Source organism: Brachionichthys hirsutus, chromosome 9 (genome assembly GCF_040956055.1).
Source record: "Brachionichthys hirsutus isolate HB-005 chromosome 9, CSIRO-AGI_Bhir_v1, whole genome shotgun sequence".
In the NCBI taxonomy this organism is placed as follows: domain Eukaryota; kingdom Metazoa; phylum Chordata; class Actinopteri; order Lophiiformes; family Brachionichthyidae; genus Brachionichthys; species Brachionichthys hirsutus.
Genome location: NC_090905.1, coordinates 8,770,393 through 8,794,193, shown reverse-complemented (window position 1 = coordinate 8,794,193; position 23,801 = coordinate 8,770,393). Strand labels below are relative to the sequence as shown.

General features: G+C 41.2%; 1 protein-coding gene across 1 annotated transcript in view; it reads left to right on the top strand.

Moving 5' to 3' along the window:
• Positions 1-23,801, top strand: part of agbl4 (AGBL carboxypeptidase 4) — a 189,886-nt gene that overhangs the window by 96,488 nt on the left and 69,597 nt on the right. Inside the window, exon 5 of the mRNA XM_068743739.1 lies at positions 1,617-1,833. Within this exon, the coding sequence (XP_068599840.1) occupies positions 1,617-1,833 (217 nt within the window). The remainder of the gene's footprint in view (positions 1-1,616; positions 1,834-23,801) is intronic.

Genomic DNA, 23,801 nt, shown 5'->3' with positions numbered 1-23,801 from the left:
CCAGACAGTGATAATTCTGTTTGTGAGCGACAGCACTGTCACATCAAGAGCTGGGGGGGGGGGCACAGGGAGGCACCATTTAGATAAAACAAATTGCCTGCTGCCGAGCAGAATCCGCCACAGCCTCGGCTTATGAAAAAGAACAAGGAATCGGTGTGCATACATTTCTGTTTTTTTTACTGTGGTACCTAAAGCAGGTGGTCCTCCTCCTCCAAGAAGCTACTAAGCTATTTCCTCTGGCCTGTAACCGTAATGCGGTGATGGGACAAGTGACAGTAATTAAAATCAATAGCCAGGACTTTTCTAGTCTCCGGCAAGGTCACACACTCCCCAGTGGAGAGAGAGAGCAGGAGAAACAGAGGGAAGTGGGATGCATGGATGGGCAGAACCAAGCAGGAAAATATATAAAGAGGTGAGGCGTCACAAGAGTCATGCACAATTGTGTGCGTGTGTGAGTGTGTGTGTGTGGGGGGGGGTCATTTCATCCTTGCTTGTCACTTTTATTCACCGTATGCTCTACTTAAACCCCATTCTGCCAGCAGAGTAATGTTCATGTGCCATTGGTTGGACAAAGACGCTCTTGTGTTTTCCACGATGAACAATCTTTTTTAATTTCCTCTATTTCTTTGTTCAGCTGAACAGTCCGTAAGAGACTAGTAAGCTGACTCCTGTGGGGAGGCTGGGTGTGGTCTAGCTAGCCACTGGCTGCATTAGTATTCAGCTGAGATAAACCACATGCAGATACATTCCCTTTTCTCCTCCTCTGAAGGAATACTCATCTCTGCCTTTCTCCTGCTTCTTCCCTCTGTCGAAGGGAGGCAGCGTGATTTAGCGGTTTCTTTTGCTGCGTAGCATCCTCAAATGTTCACTGTGCATCTCTATGCAAGTCTGTCACCAAACCAAATGTATTAGGTGTCTGAGCAAACACATTAAACTCCCGTGTCTCCTTCCTGTCCTCTCTCTTCAGAGGTGAGTCGGAGAGAGAGCGAAGTTGACTTTGTCAGAGTTAGTGCTGAGCAGTCTGTCCTGTTTGTTGATTTTCGGGTCCTGTTTCTATCACAGCCCTGATAGAATCTTTGTCTGATCTGCTGGCAGAAACACAAGCGCTGTATCCAGTCCACCATCACACAGCTTCTGCACTGCTAACCGCTACGCTTGGCTGTATATGTACCTATCAGGCCCAGATCTGCCATTGCCCTGCTCTCGCATCTTCTCCTTATCTTCTTATTCTACCTTTCTCCCTGCTTCCAACACCCCGAACACACCAGCCACTCATCATCCTCATCGTCTTCCTCCTTTCATCCTCCTATCTCAGAGCATACTCCAGAGCTTCTCTAGCAGAGGATAAATTCCCCGCTCCCTGGACTCCTTTACCAGCTGAACGCCACACCTCTGGAAGTCGACAGACTGACAAGTTGATACAACTTCTGCATTATAATTTGTCAACTATCGCTCTGTATAACTTAAATCACTTTTTACTTTGCAGTTTCTGCATATCTGTCCTTCTCTTGCACAATTGTATACATCTGTTGTTCCTTATATTGTCTCCTGCTGAAATTCATTCCCATTGATTCATTCATCCTCCCTAATTGGTCTGTTATGTGTGTCTTTTGCAGGCAGAGGCTTCCTGCCAAGAATGTGTATTACTACCGTTGTCCTGACCATCGGCGCAACTACGTCATGTCCTTCGCCTTCTGTTTTGACCGAGAAGATGACATTTACCAGTTTGCCTACTGCTACCCGTACACCTACTCCAGACTGCAGCACTACCTGGCCAGCTTGGAGCGCAGGAACCTGCCCTACCTGCAGAGGGAGCAGCTGGGACTCAGTGTCGTGAGTTGATGATGAAAAGTGCATTGAACGTGTCGGGTGTAATGTGTGTGTGTGGGGGGGGAGGTAATCGTGGCTGAGGCACGTATACAGGCGGTCTTCACTTACTTCCTTCACTTACTCATTTCAGGACGGCTATGAGTTAGGACGGGCTTTCCGAAATTTCAAAGTACTGTATGTGTTTAGCAACAAGAAAGCACTGTTACGACGAGCGGAATGCACTGCCAGCGGAGTTATGAGCGTGTATGTACCTACGTACAGTGTAAATGGAGTATACATATGCAAAATCGTTTAGTTACGGGGTCTTTGGAACGTAACTCCGTCGTTAGGTGAGGACCACCTGTGTTCAGAATGAGGACACCTGCATTTGTAACGCAGATGTGCTCATTGCACTCTGGAATAAATAAACCTCTGGCTGTGTGCGCGTGTGTATGTCTGGGTGTGTGACAGTGTGTGTAATCAGTAGTGCTCTCACCTCAGCAGTCAGAGCTAGTGTATCACACACCCCGCCTCCAGTCTTGTCTGCTCTTATCAAATAATTGTAGGAGAAAAACTCATTAGAAATGCTTGAGAGATTATCACTTTTTCTTCTGTCCTCCAACATTTGTTAAAGAAAAGCTTGCTGCGAGGGCGCACCGTGATGGCGCAGGTATGTGAGGAGCAGGAAATGTAGGAACTGTTGCATTAAATGGCTCCTGGTACATTTCAAAAGACAAGAGTAAAGCCGAGCTGGTGACCTGCAGCGTTAGTAACGATATGCTGTCGGTTTCACGTTGTAAATGTGTGATTTGAAAAGTAGCATCAATGGTTAAGAAAACAGTCCCACCGTGAGACTGGCTGTTTTTAGAGTTCTTCCGATAGCCGGTCATTGGCTGCCCTGTCAAAAAGTAAGCCATGAAATCAAAACATTTTATATTTACAAAAAACATTTCTTGGCCTTGCTTCTGAACTTTTAACTCATTATGGAAATAAATAGTAGAGGAAGCTTAAATACTTCCACGATTTAAGAGGTGTTTTCTGAAATTAAAGAGGCTGAACCTAGCTTTGATTCTTACCTAACAGTCGATTTCTCGTTGAATGTATTTGTATTTAATTGCATGGAAAGTTGCATCACAACATAGCCTAATATAAAGGGAACCTTTGGATTGGACACCAGGAAGTTCAGGTGCGCATGTTGCTAATCTTCCCTCTCCATCCGTAACTTACTGAAAATAAATACTAAGCTTTACAATTCTGCCTGAGCAGCACACACACTTTTCTTTTTAAGCCACATCATTTGTCTGAGTGAGACAGAGGTGGACAGAGAGAGGACGGACTTGCTTGGTTGGTCTCACGGACTCAGTATTAGTATTCATAGTCATAGGGAGTTTTTATGACCGTATTTTTCTCTTTATGTTCTCTGGGCTTGGGTGGCAGAAGCCACAGTTCCACACTCTCATATCTCTTTCTCCGGTTCGCCTCTCTTGCTCTTTCCCCTCCACCCTCTCTTTCTCATCCACATATGCAATGCCACATGCGTGACGCAGGTCAGAGACGAGGAGACGATGACAGCCGTCTAGCCGCATCTTACTTTAAAGACGGATTGCTGCTGCTGGACACCACAATAGCTTTAACCTTCAAATGGGCTATCTCAGAAGAATGGAAATAAGAGCCATGCTCATTTGTACAGGCATTCTTTTATCTTGCAGACTAATTTGTTTCCTGTAATGTATTCCTCTGGGGGGAGGAAAGAACTGCCATTCAGTCAATACTGGTCGTCTCTCTTACATTTTACCTCGTTTTCATCTTTGAGCTGGTATTTACTGATTTGTAAGGCAGCTATGTTTTATTATCCCACTCAAACAAAAATCAGGAAAGAAGGATGAATTGGATAAATTTGTAAATTGCATTGAGCCAGATTGAATCCTCTTTTCCTCAGTTGCATTTTAATTGAGACTGGAAGACAGAGGACTGTAGAGAGATCTAAAAATTATGGGTTCAATGAAAAGGGAAAATCAGGAGGATGTGAATAGAATTTTCAGATCAGCCTCACAGTTGTTAAATGTCTTTCTTTTTCTTCTTCTCATTTTTGAACTGCCAATTGATACATCTTAATAAGACTGGGATTCATCAGGATATTTACTTTCATTTCTATATCAGAGTGGGGGGTTATTTCGCCTATCATCCAGTAAGAGAGCAAGAATTGGGATATTCCAATATATATATATATCCACTTGTTAAAAAAATCAAGTCTAATTAACATTGTAAATCTAATTTCCTTAACCTTTTAATTTATTTGTATTTTGTTATCTGATTATTTGGTAACACTCGGAGACAGACACACCCACAGCCACGGAAACACGAAGAGGGACTGACTGATGTGCTGGGTTCGTAGTTCTCCGTCTGTTCCTCTGGCCCCTGACTGTCTCAACATTTCCCTTTGTAGACCATCCTGAGTACATCTCAGTGAACTCTTCTCTCGTTCTCCCCCTGAGGCGTCCATCTTCACATAGACACAAAAACACACGTGTTTGACCTGCTACAACACTTGTAGGCATTTTCGAAACAATGCACTGCCTATTTATTTGAAAATATTTCCTCATTTCTGACCTCAAGTGGTGCCCAGCCATCTGGATTTTCAAGGACCTTATATACCCGCTGTGCCCATTGAAAAAATATCAGTAGGCAGGGTCTACCCTGTAGTTGTGGAGGCAGAAGTTGGAGTTTTTGTTCTGCTGGCCCTGCTGGTGAGGGATGAACATACAACACAATGGTCTCCTCTGACATAGTTCAGCCTCTTTCTGTGAACCAGATGGAGGAAGAGTGTAACTGAGAGACCTTTGGTCGGGCCACTGACCTGAATATTGTCATAGAGCTACCTTGCATGTGACTGAGGAAGACTGAATCCTTCCTCACTGTTCCTGCATGCTGTGATTCTGATCACATGGCCACCGTCAATTAAAAGTTCAGCACAGGGATGTTTGCTCACTTCTTTTTTTCTTTTTAAATCTCACAAGTTAAAGCAAGATCATGACGTATCACCTGTACTGTGCTGAAGAGAGTCGACAGTTGCTGTCAACTGCAGCGACTTAACATTACTTAGACTGCTGTGATTGAATTTTAGACCTAATCCTGTCTGCTATCAGTGTTCAGGTACCATGTCTTGGTGTCTGTTCAGTGGGAGTGGAGTCATGAACAGTTATTGTGTGTGTGTGTGTGTGTCATGGGGGGTGGACTGCATATCCGCCTGCATGGCCACATCTCTCCTCTTATCACTGTATTTGTACACTGTGTGCCAAGATTCAATCAATAGACACTCCAACCATGGAGAGAGAAGGAGGTCAGCAGCCGGCCGGGAGGAGCTGGGCTAGGCAAGAAAAGGACATTTCTTCTCTTGTGATAATGAGAGCTTCCTATCATTTCTGCCTCTCATGGACTGTAAAACAACAACACCTTTTGCATATGTAGTTTGGCCCTTTCTCCCATTCTGGGCCTTCCTTAGGAGTCAGGACTAAGCCTGCAGCTTGTACTTTTTACTAAAGCAAAGCAACAATTTGGTGGTGCAATTCAGTGAAAATTTAGGCCTGTTATGGACAAGGAACATTAGCCTTTATTTTTGCACAATGAATGAGATCCATGGCCCTGTAGCACCCTGTAAAAGCACGACATAACTTTAGAATCTACTATTTGACATATGGTAATATGATATTCATCGCAGTTTCCAACACATTAGAAACAGGACGAGCCTGTCACAACGGTTTTTCACTTTTGTGTGGAAGTGAGGGATAACACTAATATTCTCAGCCAGCATTCTCACATCATATATTGTCATGTGGTAATCTAACAGCATTTATTGTGACAGTAAAAACCTTTAATGGCAATAACTAATTCATGCACACTTTGTCTGGAATTGTCTTCTGAGAGCTGGCTTCTTGACACGGAAGCTGTTCTGTGAATGGCAGTGTAATTGGTCCGAGAGCCCTCCAACTACTGACAGCCTCTTTCAAAGGCTTACACCTGAATAGCCAATCAGCACTCATGTGGATAAGGCGATATTGCAAAGTGAAGCCGTATGAGAGATGTGAACATTTGCACCACGATGCTGAAAGGAAAATGTGTACAGGTTTGCCGTGTTTACTGGTGAGACATTCAATTACACACATAACACTTCTTCACTTCTCGCTCCAGTACTGCACATACAAATGGGGCAGACGATTAGGAATGTTAATTGTGTATTTCCCAAACATGTTTTGTAGCTTTGTTAGAATAGATCTAATAGAGACATACATTTTTCTCTGAGATGAAAGGCAAGCAGCTCATGCTAACATATTTTCTTTCCCTTATAGAACCAAATTGTTAAAGGATGCCTTAGCTGTCTTCTACACAATAAATAAGAAAAAACATTTTAAGAGGACAACGCAAAGGAAACAACGATATAAGTGGGTGGAAAGGGAATTTTCCCTCCCTGTTTTTTTACTTCCATGACTATGTTCTGTTGATGTTTTTCCTTTCTGTTTGTTGTTAACTTATTGGATCCTCACTTTACTTCTTTGCCGTTTTGTTTTCTTGTTTCTGCATTGTTTTTAGAAATTGTTCTCTGCTAGCTTTGTAAAGTTTGGCCTCTTCCTTGGTAGCAGCTGACAGGCATGTGGATGACAATTTGTTAATCATTTCTTCCTCAAAGATGGAAAGGTCAGCATTGCATCATTGCGTGGTTCCTTGGCAACACTTCTTTTTTTACACTGTATAATCTTCTGCTTCATTATCAAATTACCCTTATCCTATTAGATTCTTTTAGCAGTATATTTTGTCTGGCGCAAGAATATGAGAAAAAACTGAGCCGTGAAAGTCTTTGGCTTCAGACCGTTGACTAAGAAGGCTCTTCCAGAGGGAGCAGAAAATAAGCAGGTTTATGATCTATGTCCTTATATTATAATGCTGTATCGCTTTTTATCTCTAACTAATGATTCCCCCTAGGATACTGCATGCTTTATTATACATCCCCACCCAACATCCATCCCATCGCCCATCTGATCAAGAACATGGTAATGAGGGGTAGGTGGTGAGCGAGTGCAGTAGGCATGGTTGTTAATGCATGATGTGATCCTTTCTGCAGAGAAATTATGAGAGATAAATAGATTAAAGTGTCGCAGGTGAAACTCTCTGAATCTGCTGGTGTGATGTTCATTCAGTGGTGACCCCTTATTGATCCTTATTATAATGCTGGCACAAAAGCACAGAATTTGGGTTACTCAGACAGAGATAATATTTATTTTAGAAATTGGAACCTATTCACACCTTAATGGCTTAGTGCTCTCTCTTTTCTCTGCTTCTCTGTCTCTCCTTTTGTCTCCGATGCCTTTCAGTGAATGAGTATTATGCTAATGAAAAAGTATTTGAAATTGGTGATGACTCTGGGACTACAACGGTGTGAATTTGGTTTTCTGTTGGTATTTAAAGACCTGGTTTATGAAATTAAGTAGAAAGAATAATGTTAATTCAAAGTGAGCTTTTGCAGCAATCAGCCTCTCTCGCTCTCTCTCTCTCTCTCCATCTCCCTCTCTCTGATGAAGTAAAGAGAGATGCATTCAGCTTTAGTCTGAAAGAGGAAGCATTACTCCACAACCCTAACCCCTATTGATCTGTTTCCTTTCTTTAACCAGGTGGTTAGACACTCACTTTTTACAGTAAAAAAAAACATAGTTTGTGTCTGTCGATATCTATACCTTTGCAGTGTGGTCATGAAATACGAGTAGCCCAGGAAGCTGAATTGTGCTTGAATTCATGTTGTGTCACTGCTATTAGGTCATCGTTGATCTAATGAGAAACAACACTGTGAAGTGTAACAACACAGCATTTGGTATTTCTGGCTAACCCTTATCAGACACATGTCCGTCCAGTGCTCCGCATATTTGTCTTACTTCAACCCAATATTAGTATGATCATAGGATCATCAAGAAAATGAAAGTCATATTTGTAACCTCATGGTAAATATTGGCATGAAGATCCAGATTTATAATGCTTAAACCTGTTCTAGATTGACCACATTCTATTTGAAGCCTGTGTCGTTTATCAGTTTTTTATCAGCCTTTTCCAATGGATCTTTACTCTGCTGGCTTCCTAAATGACAATAAGGATGAAGCGCTGTGCATGGAGCATTCATCATCATTTGTGCATAAGGACTCATGGAGATGCAGACGGTGACAAAAAATAGAATTTTAATAAATCAGAATATACCTTTAAGACAGAGTGATTGCTTCCCATTGAATGGCCTGAATTCACCAGCAATCAGGGAAAAGAAGGCAAGAAAGTAAAAGACAAGAGCAGAGATCAACAGGGAACTGGTTGTACGGTAGATCATTTTTTTGGAGGGAAAATAATGAACATTTATGAAAAGAGAGTTGTTCGCCCTCCAAATCCAGCCAAGCTTGAAATTCACTTTGAAGGAAACTTAGTTTTTTGTAAATGGGCAAAAAAAGCATATTACTGCACAGCGCATAGAGGAGCTGCTCAGTGTGTCCGTCTGCTGCCTCTGTGTGTCGGCATGTGTTTGTGGCAGGTGAGGATGCTATGCTCTGAATAGCTCAGCTGAGAGGAGAGACGCACTGGAGCCTGTTAATAACTCCAGTAACAGCCTTCTCTTTCTACATGACTGCTCTCCAGCACTGCCTACTAGCATGCTTGAATACAACCCCAGGATGGGGAGAACAACTTGTCAAAAGTTACATGAACTTTCGCCTGCTCACTTCAGCTGTGTACATATTTTATATGTTATATGTTTAAAACAAGTATTCCAAAAAATCCCAGTCTCACATTTCCGAATTCAAGTCCACCTCAAGATACCATATAATGAACCCCAGGGTCCAGGGCCTGAGTCACCCCTCATAATCCAAAGCTACATTTTGAGATATTTTGAGAACAAAAACCAAATCAATTTGGGTAATCACTGACAAAGATAATAATGCTTGTGAGTGTCTTCACAAGACACGTAGAGAATAAGTTATACTGTAATGTTATGTCCACAAAAGTAAGTAAAATGCAAGACAAAATATTTTTTTTCTGTAACTTTTCTTTTTTGGCCCTGATGTATCAAAGATCTAAAAACTGATAAACCTGACATGCTTTGAAGGGAAAGTGGTCAATTCAGAATACGTTGTCAGTTTTAACAACGAGGTAACAAATATGGCTGTATATTATTAGAATTACTGTGTAACTGTGTGCGAAAGGACATCTCTCTTAGCAGTCACATGATATCAGATGCTTGAGCCGATCTCAAGCAGGAGCTCTCATCTTCCATATTCTAAGTGATCTCTTGGGCAAGTGCCGCATTCTCTGTGTGTTGCACTGGCGGATGTCCGCTGCATGAGGTTATCTACAGAACTATGGTTCCATCACTTGCTTGAAGCACTTTTACGCTAGATGTTGAATTACTTTCTAGGCAGGAATCATGCGAGGAATGTCAATAAATGGAACATTTGTGGCATAAATCTGACCCTCTTTGGACCTTTGTTGCTGTTCCAGTCTATTGGATTGTCACCCATTCTTAAGCTGGGACTTCAGCACTTCACTAACCCCCAAGCACAGCCCTTTTGACTCAACTCAGCAGCTCAGCACGCCTTGTGGGCCTGGAGGCCCTCGATAACAAGCAGGTCTAGTGAAGCCGCTGGATTCCTTCACACCTGCACAGGCATTTACACACCAAGAAAACAAGCACCATGCTAATATTCTAGACAGGTTTTCTTCCTTGCACCATGCCATAGTTGCACAAAATGTATTTTCACTTTTTTATTCTATCTATCTTTTTTACCTGAAGTGACAATTTTTTTAAAAATGAAGGAATTGACGGGTCCCATTTTCTCTCCACTTCTGTTTCTTGCTCTCACTGTTCTATGTGTATACCGGTACATCGTTGTGTGTGTGTGTGTGTGTGTGTGTGTGTGTGTGTGTGTGTCCTATGGATGAATGTCAGCCAACTGTGAGAGAGATGGATGCTCGTGCCCCTTTCTCTCTCCTAAGGATCCATGTCTCTCCTCTCTCTGTCGGGCCCGTCTGCAGCTGCATATTGTGATATAGTGCCTGTGTTTAGCTAGTCGATTGTCTTTAACAGGACTGGGCCACATTGGCCAAATGGAAAGGGATTCCAGCCTTACTTTATCAGAGTCACTGTCGAGCTGCATGCAGGGTCCATAGGTCATAAGGAGTTATGTGGGGGGTCTCTTTCTGTTGCACCTTCTCTTTCTTGATTTCTCCCTCTTTTCAGCACTCCGGCTCTTCAGTTTCATTCATCCATCCATTTCCTTGTGGACGAGACGAACTCAACCATCTCGTCTACAGCCGTTTTATCCACCTTGCGGGTCACGCGTGTTGCTGGAGCCGATCCCAGCTGTGTACCTAATTCCATGCCAGTTAGAAAACATTAATACGTAGGTGTGGGGAGGGGGGCTAGGTTCGGAAGTGGAGTGATCATTAGCCACCTCCATGCCTGATGATCATTTTGAGACCAATTAAAGGCCTGTCATTTCTTTACAGGGCTTATATTCTAAAACATTTGCAGGTGTAACATATCCTACAACAGCTGAACAGGAACGAAGCATGACACCATCATTTCCTTTTAATATTGATCTATTACTTTATGATGTGAGGTCCCAGTCCCCTATTGTCTTGTTGAACTTGTTGAACCACATTAAATTCTCACATGGCCATTTGACTGTGTTGAAATAGAAAAACATGCATGCAAGCACATACATGCTCGGTAAACATGTAAATAGATGGAAACAACACAGTGACAGTATCTTGAGAGATGATCTATTTAATGACTTGACAAAAGTGGTCACTGCTTTTCTTTTCCTCTCTCTTGACTTAAGGAATGGTGAAGGGAAAAGAAGGATCAGGATGAGAGAGGACAATAGAGAGGGCACTTGAAAAGGCAGTAACCTTTTTCCTGCTTGGTGTGTGTCCGATAGAGTCGCCCCATAGTGTGTCATTGTGAAGCTGTCAAACTGCACCTCTATGAATTCAGAGTGACACCCTAGAGAAACATGGCGCCTTGTCTCGGGCTCCTCTAGTGTCCATCTTCATTCATGGATCAATAGTTGTCTATTTTGGATTCCTTTGTCCTTCGTCTTTCCTTTCCCCCATTCATCTTTGACAGGACAGCCCTAAATGTCTGCTTTAACTAGCTGCTCACAGCCCTCCTCAAAACAAATTTACATACACATCAATCACGCTGTCAAAGGTAAACGCATGACGCCGTGTAAAATCCAGAATTGGATTATGGCCTTGTCTCTTCCCTGACACTGACTGCTTGGCTGGTTGGCTGACTAGACTGTTGATGCACAAGTTAAACAGCCTGAATTATTATTGGCTGGTGTTTTGCAGTGCTTAGTAAACTGGATGTGTGTTTCAGTGCAAAACAGGGTTTGCAATATGCAAATTTGTTTCCTCTTGTAAACCACCAACATACTGAAACTTTACCTGTAATATTTTTCCATGGTAGCAGTGTTATCTTCAAAATGCATGAAGTATTTGTTAGGACAACACAGCAATCCATTGAAAGGCATCAAGGAAATGAGCATTTAGCAGTAAGGGATATGATTCTACAGTGGATACCCATTCTCCAAAGTAAAGGAAATAGCACATATAGAGGTGGTTGGATTGTGCAATAGTCTAATGCAACATCAGTGCTCTGCCTGAATCATGTGGCAATACTTTGTCAGATTGGAAAGGGAGGCCAGGTTTGATGATGTGAACGACAACAATATTTAAAACAATCAAAGACTGTTATTTAATATTTTCATTATATGCTACAAACAATGACGATAACAAATGTATCAGAATACTCTGTGTGATAGCGGGCGTGTTGCTCTACTTCATCCACTACCTCTATCTTTGCTCTTGTGAGACAACAGTCAGTAATTCACACAGTCAGAGGAGGGAGGAGCTTGTTGTTCAGATTGTTTTGAGCCAAATGTTCCATGCTGTTGTTTTGCTGTACAATCTCAATGTCACCTCCCAGTCATTGCAAGCATGCCTGCTCATTGTTAAATGATAAAACATGATCAGCTAAGTAGCAATATGTGGTCGACTGAAGTTTTTCTTCTTCTGAAGTTGGGTTCAAATGGTAGAACCTGAGGTTGAGGGTGAGAAAAATAAGGAGATGATGCAGGAAAACCCTCTGTGGCTGGGCCTCAGAGACAGCAGCACGAATCACTAGGCCCATCATCACGGCTCATTTGAGTGTTTGATCCTGGCAAAGGCGCTCCACAGAGTTCATAGCACCCAAGGGTGTTGTCTCCATAGCTTCTATTGCCAAGCGCAGTATGGAGAGAAAGAGGGAGATTAAGCCTGGAGGTAAATCCATCTGCTAATTCTCTCTCTCAAACGTTAGTAATTAACTTATACCGCACCATACTGTAAATACTATTTTTCCCTAATGTGTGGGCAGAGTAAAAACATCACAGCAGCTCCAGTCTGTTAATCAAAGTACAACTGAAAGAATTCTTAATATCTGACCCGGAGATATGTTTAAATTAACGCATTATATAAATAGTGTCTATTCAAATCATGTTTTAAACAGCTGATGCTGGTTCTAACAGCTAATAGAGAATGTAATTTGAGAATAATTCACACAGTAGTTATAGATTTCACATTGTGTCACTGAAAGTTTTGGATTTCATACAAATGCGGAAGTTAAATGTGATCATCTTCCCTATGTTTTCACACTATTCACTGCACTATGCTACTGTCTCAGAGAGTTTGACGATTAATATTTCACTATCTAATTATGAGGTGAAATTGACTGCTTAATTTTACAGCTTCAATGAAGGCTCTCTGTAAGAAATATGGCCATTCATTAAGCCCCTTTACCCCCAGGAGGCCTGATCATCTGAGAAAATGTCTCTCTCTTCATATTTGTGTTGTGTGTGTGTGTGTGTGTGTGTGTGTGTGTGCAGGCTAAACGTACAGTTCTCATATTTCCCATGTTTTTATCTTGCGCTGTAGCAGAGTTGTTGTTTTTTGGGGGGAAATTAGATACCTCCAACAGGACTTCAAGGGTGAGTAAGGGCAAAGAAGAGTTACCAGGTTGGGAAGATAACATTGATTTTGGACAAGACTGAAGAACAGAAAGAGACACACACGCATGCAGAAAGAGAGGATTGTGTGTGTGTGTGGGGGGGGGGGGGGGGGGGGGGGGGTCTGCAAGACAACCCACTTTTCACTCTTCCTTCAGATCAAAAATACCACCTTAGATGGGAGTGAGAATTTTAATTAGAACTTGAGGCTATCTTATCTCAGAGTGTATGTAGGGCTAAAGACTAATTCCCACCACACACTCCCACATCACTCACCCCCACCTTAGCCGGCCACTTTGTCCGTTATTTAATAGGCTCTTTGTTATCTATCTACTTGGGTTTGCCAGGTACTTAGAGCCCCTCCATTGTGATATTATGTATTCTGATGAGACAGGCAGCTGTGTGCTCCACGTAGATGGGGCCTGATGTAATCAACACTCTCAATAGAACAGCTCTTGTATCTCCCCAAAACCTATCCTTTTTATCATTACAAAATACAGAGCTGCAAATTGCTATGAACAAGATAGATACATTTACTGGCAGCATAAAATACATTGGCACCCAACAGTTCAATCCCTTTCAGCTTGATTCATGATTCAGAGTGCACTCTCTTCAATAAGGGCATTTGGATAACAGGGACCAGGGAAACATCCAAATTTGACATCTGCAAATGGGATATTATGTGTTAGAACAGGTAGAAATATATATGTCGTGGAGATTGTGTAGAGTGTATTTAATCTGTTGGTCAGGAAGGTCAAGTACAGTCATAGGACAGGGTGGGCTTAGAAAGTCAGTTGATTCAGAAACCAATGATAAATAACTACAACCACAAAAGTACCCTACTGTGTCAGTGATCTCTCCAACACATAAAACTGGAGGAACAGCACTGATGATGTCTATTAGGAATAATAAGAGCAAACATAACAGAATATACGTTGTACTCACTTGCAAAACATAACACTATTTTACCTTGTTTGCTTGATAAACTGTTGAACATCAGTGATTCCAGCAGGAGCCACTAGAGATGTTGTAGTATTATGTAAATGATGTGACTTTTATTCATAGCTCGGATCTGTAGCTGTATATTGATTAAACTAGAATAGTGGGGACAAGAAGAAAGTGTGGACCCCTATTATCACAACACATTATAAAACATGGTTGCTTTGATCATTTCTCTCCATTACCAAAACCCACTGTATTTGTATGTGTGTATTTCCAACATCACAAATAATAGGGCGGTATTTGTTGTCAGATGTAAACTGGAACCTTCTCAATGAAGTGGCTGAGCCTGTAATTAGTGTTATAATCACCTCCCTTATTCAACCACTGCTGAGCAAATCATCCAGCCCACTCCTCACTTACTCCTCTCCCTCTCCCTTCTTGGCTTCACTTTGTTTCCAGACAAAAATTATTCCCCTTCTGCCTATCTCTATCGGGATCTTCCTTTGGTCTTTAGATTTCATTCCATTCCTTTCTCCCTCCATTTCCTTCCTCTTCCCCACCTGACACCTCTGTCCTTCATCCATGTGGATCTCGAATGAAATAATTAGTGTGCTTGAAACAAGACTCAACAATGTGGAGTCTTGGAGATGTGTGTGTAACATTGGTGTAAGGATTTGGGAATGTGTGGACAAATATAAATCTGCACGTGGATATGAATATCTGATAAGTCCAGCGCATTTTTCTTTAGCAGCATAAGATAGATAAGATTTTGTTGTCACTGAAACACACAACAAAATTCCGTTTACATCCTAGTACAAGGGCCCCTTGAAACAACCACACACATGCGCATGCAGAGAAGGCATAGGGTGACATACAAAGCCTGTAGTGGTTAGACACCAGTGTATTTTAAAAAGCTTATAATAGCCCATCACCCATCAAGTCTGCAAAGTTAGAATAGGAGCCAGAGCCTTCAGAGCAGGCTCACTCCTGTGGAAGCATCTTCCAGGTTCAGTCCATGAGGCAGACACCACCTCTATATTTAAGAGTAGGCTTTAAATAAATCTTGTAATTAAGGCTGGCTGAGGCTAGTCCTTAGCTGTACGTCTTTAGGCTTAGACTGCTGAGGGTCTTCCCATGATGCACTGAGCTCATCTTTATTCCTCTCTCTCTCTCCTCGTCTCTATACATTTATGTGTCATGTTACTAGATTTACTTATTCTGCTTTGTCTCACTTTTGGTATTGTATTAGTTATTATAATTATCACAAAATTCAAAATTACAATTGAAGGCAGCATGGTGGCACAGTTGTTGTTATCGCAGAAAAAATGTCTTGGGTTCAAATCCACCTGGGATTTCTTATCAGATCCTTGAGTTAAAGTGAGTGTAGTTTATGATACTGTTCCTTACACTTACCGGTAAATGTTGATGGCAAAAATAGCTTGTACGCTGTGTGCCGTGTCTTTAATAAAGTGAAAAAGAGATGCATGAGCATGCATGAATCATAACACAACAATAAAAGACTAATTGTATGCGTAAAACATTGAGTTCAAGTTGCAAAGAAGTAGATTTGTTTGGAATTTACTGATAAATAGTAACAGAGGTTAATCTATGTGTGTGCCCATGTGTGTGTCGGCATGTGTGACCATGTTCAATTGTGTTTATTGTGTTGGTATGAAATCAGTAGCAAGTACAGTCTGTCTTTGTTTGTGTATGAGTGTGAGAAAGTGCCCTGGGAAATGTGTTGCACATGTGCACAAACACACACGAACCAAAAAAAAGCAGCTGCTCTGGGGCCACTTGGCATGTAACCTTTCTTCTCCTCGTCTGTAATGTGATTTGTCCTGACTATCGATACCCCAAAACGCCCTAACTCTCTCCAGTTGACCCTCTCGTTAGCCCCCACCCATCCTACTTCACCCCCACTTCCAGTTTCCACACTAAACCAATTAGCATCAAGTCAATAATACTCAGCATTTCATTTTGCTGCTTTAATTAACAAATTCAATTTGCTTGAAACTGCTGTGAAAACAAATTAAAAGGATGGCAAATTAAAAGCCCTCTGTTCCAGCGGATATTGCTAAGGTGATTACAGATGCGTCAAATGACGTTTTCTTGTTTGTTTTATCACATGCGAGGAAAAGAGACCCCTGAGACGGGGGGAGACCTGAGGAACGAGGACAGTATATACCGGTACTCTGAAATGGCATGAGTTTGGCCTCTCATTCGGTAACAGAGGCAGTTGAAGAACTCCACAGCGGCAGTATGTCAGATGGATGAAATTCAGCCTGAGATGATGCTGGTTCATGGCGTTTTTCTCCTTTTCTCCTTGAAAGGGAGATTTAGATTCCATCCTGGAGTCAGATCAATAAGATGAGGAGAGATGATAAGGCAGACAACAAATCTGTGAGAGACATGACCTTAGGAATTTCACTGATTATTAGTATTTGCCCACAAAGCAAATCAAAAGACACTTTTATTAACTTTATTTTAACTGATCAGCAGTTTTTGCTTCATTTTTACATTTGTGTTTTATTTGTACTTGTTTAAGTAATAAACAATAATACGAGCATTCAACTTGTTAATGCTCCTTAATTTTAATTGTTATGCGATTTTCCTTCAGTATGAGTATTATTAATTAATCACTGATCATTTGTGTGACATTTAAAATATATCCATTGATAGTGGTAAACAGGTATGTGTGATGAATTAATTACACATGGAATATGAATACCCACCATGGGATGTTTGATTCCCGGTTGGCCTACCTCGTGATATTAGTGCCTGCTCAGACATCACCCATGTGTGACACTTCTTAGCCACATTACAGCATGAGGAACAGGTGAGGTGAGGTGAGGTTCTAGAGAATGTCAAAGAAAGAGTGTAAGATAGGGAGCAAGGCTGAGACGAAACACCAGAGGAGCAGAGGGCAAAACAATAAATGTCATCAAAGATCTATCCAGGATGTTCGCCCAGCTGCAAGGGAGGAACAGCTCAATTGCAGACTGACCCAGGGCTGAAACTTCGTAATACTGGAAGACCATTAGGGAAGAAGAAGCCTCTCGGAATAGCATCACTAAGGCACAGGAATGGTAAAGAACAACAAATCCAAACTCCTGTGGGACCTCAATTTCCAGCTATTGGCTATTAGACATAGTGGTGGATGTGTCAATCTGAAAGATCAGGAAGGAGCATGAAAAGACGAGAAGTACAAAGGCCCGGAGGATCAGGAGGAGACAGATGTAGGAGGTGAAAGCCATGATGGTTCCAGTGGTGACAGGAACATTATGGGCTTTGACTCTCAAATTAAGAACAGCAGAAACAGTATATCCACATGGTTCACATCTCAACATCTGGGGAGCATGTTTCCTGCTTTGTCATGAAGTAATAAACAAATATTTCACAGTTTGCAGATTAAATGTGTGTGTGTGTGTGTGTGTGCGAGTGCTGTTTTTCGTTTTCTGTGCGCCTCCCTCACACTCTTTCTCCCTCACCATCTCTCCTCCCCTAGCAGCTAATAATTGTCCCTCTTAATCATCAGTAACACAGCGGTCCAGTCTGCTTCAGCTTTACAGAACTATTCGGCAGTCTATTCCAATATCTGATTGAACTCGGCTAAATGGAAAAGTTGTGCCGGAGAAAATGCTTTAGTCACACAACATTGTGCTTCATTTCTTTTCCAATATGTCTCTCACTGTCTGGTTACTTTGTTTGGAGGATATTACGAAAAAGAAAACAGCTGGTTTGAAAAAGGCACCAAGACAGGAGAGAAATTGTTTCGCACATACACATATTGATCATAAAGGCAATAAACCAATATGAGCATACATGCCCCCTGACCTTCAACTCCAATTAGGGCCCGAGGAGAAATGGGTGAACTTTTCAACCTTGTGTCTTGTGTATTGATGTTCCAATTGGCTTTGCGTGAAGACGATGATCCACAAGTCAGTTTTTGAGTCCACTGTTGTGCAGACAGATTCGGTTTTAAGTAGCAAAATGTTTGAAGTTTCTACATGGAGCAATTTTAGTTTCATCCCCCTTACGGATGATTAAAGGCAGAAGATAAAATGATAAAAAGGCATTGTAGACATTATCCATGAAATTAGAATCTCACAAATCCTTTAAAAAGGTTCTAGATCCCAATCATGACCTGGATCACCACTAAACTCGACTGGATATTTTGTTGAAGCTTTCCTTTCCAAAAAATGAATAAAATCTGTTCTGGACAAACAAAGAAAACCTAAACTATCACATCCTTGGTTTGGTCAAATGGCTGTTCTCTTGAATTTAAAGGACAATAGAACCTCTATTTTCATTGTGATCCAAGACCATATGTTGACACACATTTGAAAAAGTAATTTAGAGTTGCATTTATCAATAATGATGTTAACCATAAAACAGCTGTGCTGAGAGTATATTTTAAATTAGCGATTTTCATCTTCAGTGAACACAGTCCTGTTGGAATAGCCAGGTCTCGATCTCAGATCAATAAGGCCGCAGAGCTGCCCTGACTGTTTGTCTGCTACTTGCAGGCTGGTAAATACCGGGTCACTACACCCACACTCCATCAGGTAGGGGTCAATCACAGCCCAGTGGGGAAAAGATGATAGTGGAGTCAACCTCTGTGTGTCTATAAGTGAAATTAAGTGCTGAAGTATCAATGTTCTAGAGTCATTGATTGGTCTCCTGTTTCAAGATTCTGTCATTGATTTTTTTTTCCAGGTCATAGAGGAAACTCTTGGCTCAGCAGAGGTTCTTAGGTTACCCACTTGTGCATGCATGCGCATGAACGCATACAGTCAGGAGGTGGCGCACACAAACACTTTAACATTTAGAGAAACACAGGTCTGCCTCATTTACATGATGTTCAGGACACAAAGTAGACAGTAAATGTAGAACCCAAGCTGATCTGAACAGTTAGAGCAAATTTATGTACCACAATTTGCAAACAGTGGCAATAATTGATTCTGAGTGACCAATGCTTTCGATAAAATCAGCTCTTGCTAAATACATCACTATGTTTGTTCACTGAGAATAAACATTAATGTCTACTAAGTTGACCATAATTAATTAACGTAGATGCTGGTGGTTCAACGCTCCACGCTTTATTTTGTTGTGTGAGATCCCCTCTCATAGATAAAGTATCTTGAATCTTGAATCTTGAATCTAGCTGACTTGCACAGGCCATAATTCCCCCCCGCCCCTTCCCCGATTATTTAAATTAAATTGACCAAGGGATTGACGTTTGTTCTATTGAAGAGGGAGGCAGACACTTGAACGGGGCATGCCCTGAGAACCTGGATTGAACCTGAGTCACAACTTTAAAGAACACATTAAGTGGACTAACCCAGTTTGTGTTGACTTGGTCCTGCGTAGGAGATGTTATTGCCCCTTGCAGGTCATCAGCTGTATTGATTAGAGGTACTATTGAGTTATCCGTGAAGACTTGGCCAGTGTCTCCAAACACTAAGCTCTTTGCACAGATGCAAATTATGCACCAATCCCTGCATTCTCCTTTTTTAAATTCTCTTATTATATCAGAAATACGTAAAACATTGATTATTGCATTCAATTTCATTTGTGAGGAGGTTTTTCCTGGTTTGTGATAGATGTGACCATTTTCATAGTTTTTACATTGTAATTTAAAATGTTGCAAATTGTTCCAGTGTTAAAGAATAATTAAACACTTTGTTATTCCTTATTGTTTATAGTTCAGTGGATGTTTTACCTATTTCTGTACAGAAACTGTCAGCAACCGTTTACAATTTAAATGACAGCTATGGTAAACATTCCAGAATCAGATTTTGACTCGACTTTTGTTGTCACCTTCTGAACGTGAAATCATTTTCACATTTTCTTTGCTGATGATGAATGATTATGAAGTCATAGTTATGTAATGACTCAGAGAGGCACATGACAGACCTGAAAATTGACTTGGCTTGACTGCTAACACGGTATTAAGGACATACGTTGTAATGCTCATCGGGTTTTGCACTTTTTCAAATTGAATTAACTGTATTCATGAATCATGTTCATTTAGGTGTAATTAACTGACAGACTTTATTAATAACAATTAATACATGACTAATGTATTAATCAAATGTACTTTTCATAATTTGCTGATTCAGTAAACATTAATGACTTAATTTATCATTAACTTGTGATGATCTGTGCATTGATTAAGCATTAATATAGCCATACTAGTGCAGTCGTATTATAAAGTGTTTTCCAAATATTTATGACCGGAGGGGGATTTTAAAAATGCATTTGATCTGACTGACTGCCTTTGACCAGTTCTGTCTGTCTGTATGTTTGCAAACTCGCATATTCATATTAACTGCATATTTTAACTGCTCAAGTTTTATGTTGATTCCATGATTGCTGCCATCCGGCTTGGTGAGAGGGGGAGTGACGGCGGTGGCAGCAGGGGGCTCTGTGCAGGCGGCCATGACGGTCCTCTCCCTTTGCTCTAGAGAAGCCCCGCTCTGCTCTCAGAAGGAATAAATATTTTATTTAGTCTGTTGTATTTTTAAACAAGGACTGCTGGTCACGCAACAAAGCGTCGCTCTCCAACCTCCCTGCTGTCGTCTTCGTCCTCAGAGCAGCATAACACGCATGACTTTATTCTGTCATGCAAGTTGAGCTGGGTCGGTACCTTTCTGCCAGACAGGAGTCGTTTTCCTACAGAATCTAACAGGGATTCTTTTTCTCTCTCGCTTTCAGTGATCGTTCAACAAGTACTTAAGGTCTGTACAGGCCTCATATTTATTGTCACAGATCTCTACCCACATTTTGTCATTATTTAAATTAAATTAAAAGTTTATATTATATATATATTATTGTATAAATATGAAAAATGTCATTGCATCCTGAACCCCCACATCCCTCTGATATTATGACCCCCTTGACCTTCATCAGCTCAACAGCCACACCCAACATAGCCTAACGCAAAGCTCCTCTTTTTTTTTTTGCTCATTCTTACCTCACCTCCACAAGGGACCGGGGAACAATGACTAAGATGCACTTAGTCAAACAGGCTGAGACGCTTACAGATGAGTTCTGGTGCGTGGCGGTGGGGCTACAGCTGCGTGAGCATAGGCAGAATGAGAAGTAGCGGTTGTGATGAGATGACCTCAGGAAGATGCAAGATGAGTCAGACTGGCTAACAACAGTTCACTCTCTCCTAACCCCATTAAACATCCTGGGTGTGTGATAGGAGGTTATTGATGGTGTGTGAGTATGATTATGGTTCATAGGGGAGTTCAGTGGGCCTGGGCCAGATGCTTATTTCCTGTCTGTGACTTCATCAAGAGAACAAGGTGGGAAAGCAAGGATCGCAGCGTGCAGCACTATGTCAGGCCGACACACGCATATAAAACAATATTCACTCAATAAGATATTATGTTTTAATTACTAATTTATAACAAGAAAACTTGTATGTGAATGCGGTCACTAGTCAGGAGCACAGAGAGAATTCAAACTGGATGGTTCAGTCCCACGTTTGTGTAGACTTTAACTTTGTGTCTAGACGTGTTACAATAAAATGATATTAATGTTCATGTTTTAATTGTACCAGTCTGTTTGCTTACAAGTTTGCTGCATACCTCGTCACAACAGATAGTGTACGTGTCACTATGTGTCTGTCTCCACCTCCATCGAGTGCAAACATTTCTTTCACTGATTCAATGGATGAATGTCAAATTTTAGAAACTACTAGGACAACTAATAATAATAATAAGAGTAAATGCATGTCTGTAAACCAAAAAAGTAACATCAAAATATTAAATGAATTACACATGTCGCAACTTGCTATGTAATTTTTCCTTGCTAGTTTTAAATTAATTTGAAATTAGCTATGAAAAGACGACTTGGATTTTAGTTACTCACCCACGACTCACTGATGGCTCTCTTCTCTCCATTATTTTCCTATCTATCGTTTCTCTGTGATACCAATTAGCAAATATGAAAAGTAAATTCTCTGGCGGAAGTGTTGGCAAATGAGTTTTGGATAGATTATGCATGAATATTTGATTTTGTCAGGGAGAAGGGGTTTAGTACATTAATGGCTTTTCCAATGCTGTCATTACATTTTAACCACAACCCCCACCGACCCAGATTAGTATGGTGGAGGAGTTTGCTGTCCGGTGTGCTGTGTGGTTCTGTTAATGACTGCATTCATAATGATTAAAATATTATTGACTTCTTGAGGGGGGTTGTCAGACTGGTGGCGATGATGATGTGAAAAGATGCAAGAAAAAAAATGTCCCTGTAATATTCAGGAGAGACAAATTAAAAACAAATAACAAGGGAATCTGATAAGCATTTAAAGAGAAATTGAGTAGTTTGTCTCGCAGTCATAATGTCACTTTTACATTGTTTTGAAGTCTTTGCACAATAGCATTTTTTCACTTATGGAGGTAAAGATCGAACTTTATCACAACCTGCACTCATAAAACACCCAAGAATAGAAGCACCGCTGCAGGCATCTCGGTCAGCTTACAATAAAATTTAATTATGTTCTCGTATAACGCTGTAGCCATCTTAATATGATTCGAGACACCGGTTTCTTCATTCATATCGTTATTGTTTACTGTGCTGCTGGAGTCCATGCTGGCGGAACCTTTGTGGCAGCTGCGTCAACCTCTGGCTGAGTTAACAGCGCTTCGACTGGCCCGGTCAGTCGAGTTTCACCTGCAGTAAATGCATGTAAACATCAGCCAGATGGGTTTTGAAAAAAAATAAACATTTGTGGTATTTATACTAAGACAACCTAATGTGTCAGGTCGGTCCTGAAAATATCTGTTAAGCTTTCAACCAGCCGTCAGTATTTTGTCTGCACTTAGATGCAGTAACAGTCATTTAATTCTCCATACAGAGATCCTGCCAAACTGGGAGTGAGTGTTTCAGAATGAAATTAATCTATGATTTAGATCAATAATATATGCACGCGTGGCAGTTGTTGCAGTGTGTGTCATGTTACTATGGGAGGGAAAGGGCTGCAACCATCCTCTGAGTCTGGCTTCAACCAGGGTGTGATCCCTGAGCTTTTGGCTGTGTTTGGTAAAGATTAATTCAATCCTATTTTCTGCCTTGAAATGCTTTTGCTAATGTAATTCTCTGTGTCAGATCCTGTCTCTCTTCACTAAGGAACACTAAGCACCTTATCCATGTAAGGACTAACAAAAGCAGCTGGAAGGGAGAGCAGTGGTGGTGTGTAATAATACACAGATTCATTATCTGGATATAAGTACTGGCGGGCTGAATGCCACTCACACTTTATATCTGCTGGCTGCACAGTGTGTTTTTTTTTGTGTGTGTAGCTTTGTGTCTCTTGGTATGTTCTGGGTACACGTGTTTTCCTGATTCCATAAATCTACTTTCATTCTTATTCACACAATACTGTGAATAATGCGGCAGCTTCACCCGCAGAGAGCATGACAGCCAGTAGAGGGCGCTCCACAATCCAAGTGAAGTTTGTCAACCTCTCTGATGCTGACTTCCACTTTGCAGAATGTTTAGATGGAAGTGCCAGAAAAAAATGAAAAAACTAAAACATAAATCTGAAAAAAAGCATCAATATGAGTAAAAAAGTTCAATAAACATCTTAAGTATCAGGAATTATTTAGTTACTGTTGTGTAGAACAGGATGACTGAAGATATTTCAGTGTTCATGTAGTGTTTCTACTATAAACAGACAGTGATATAGAATTGTTTTGGTGTAGTTAAGGGTTCTTATCAAGGCTTTGTCCTGAACGGTAACATCTAGAGTTGTGAATGTTTCTCTGATGTTATTGATTCCAAGCTTGGATCCATATCTGTCTAGCTGTGGGAGTCGGCAGTCTCCACAGGTCGAAGGAGACTCGCTGTGGATGTGCATGCACCTTGCTGGTCGGGGTGGGAATCTGTGTGTAGTGCTGTAGCGTTCTGATCTGGGCTTGCTCTCTTGTTGTCACAGTGACCTCTACTGCTTACCCCCCCCGG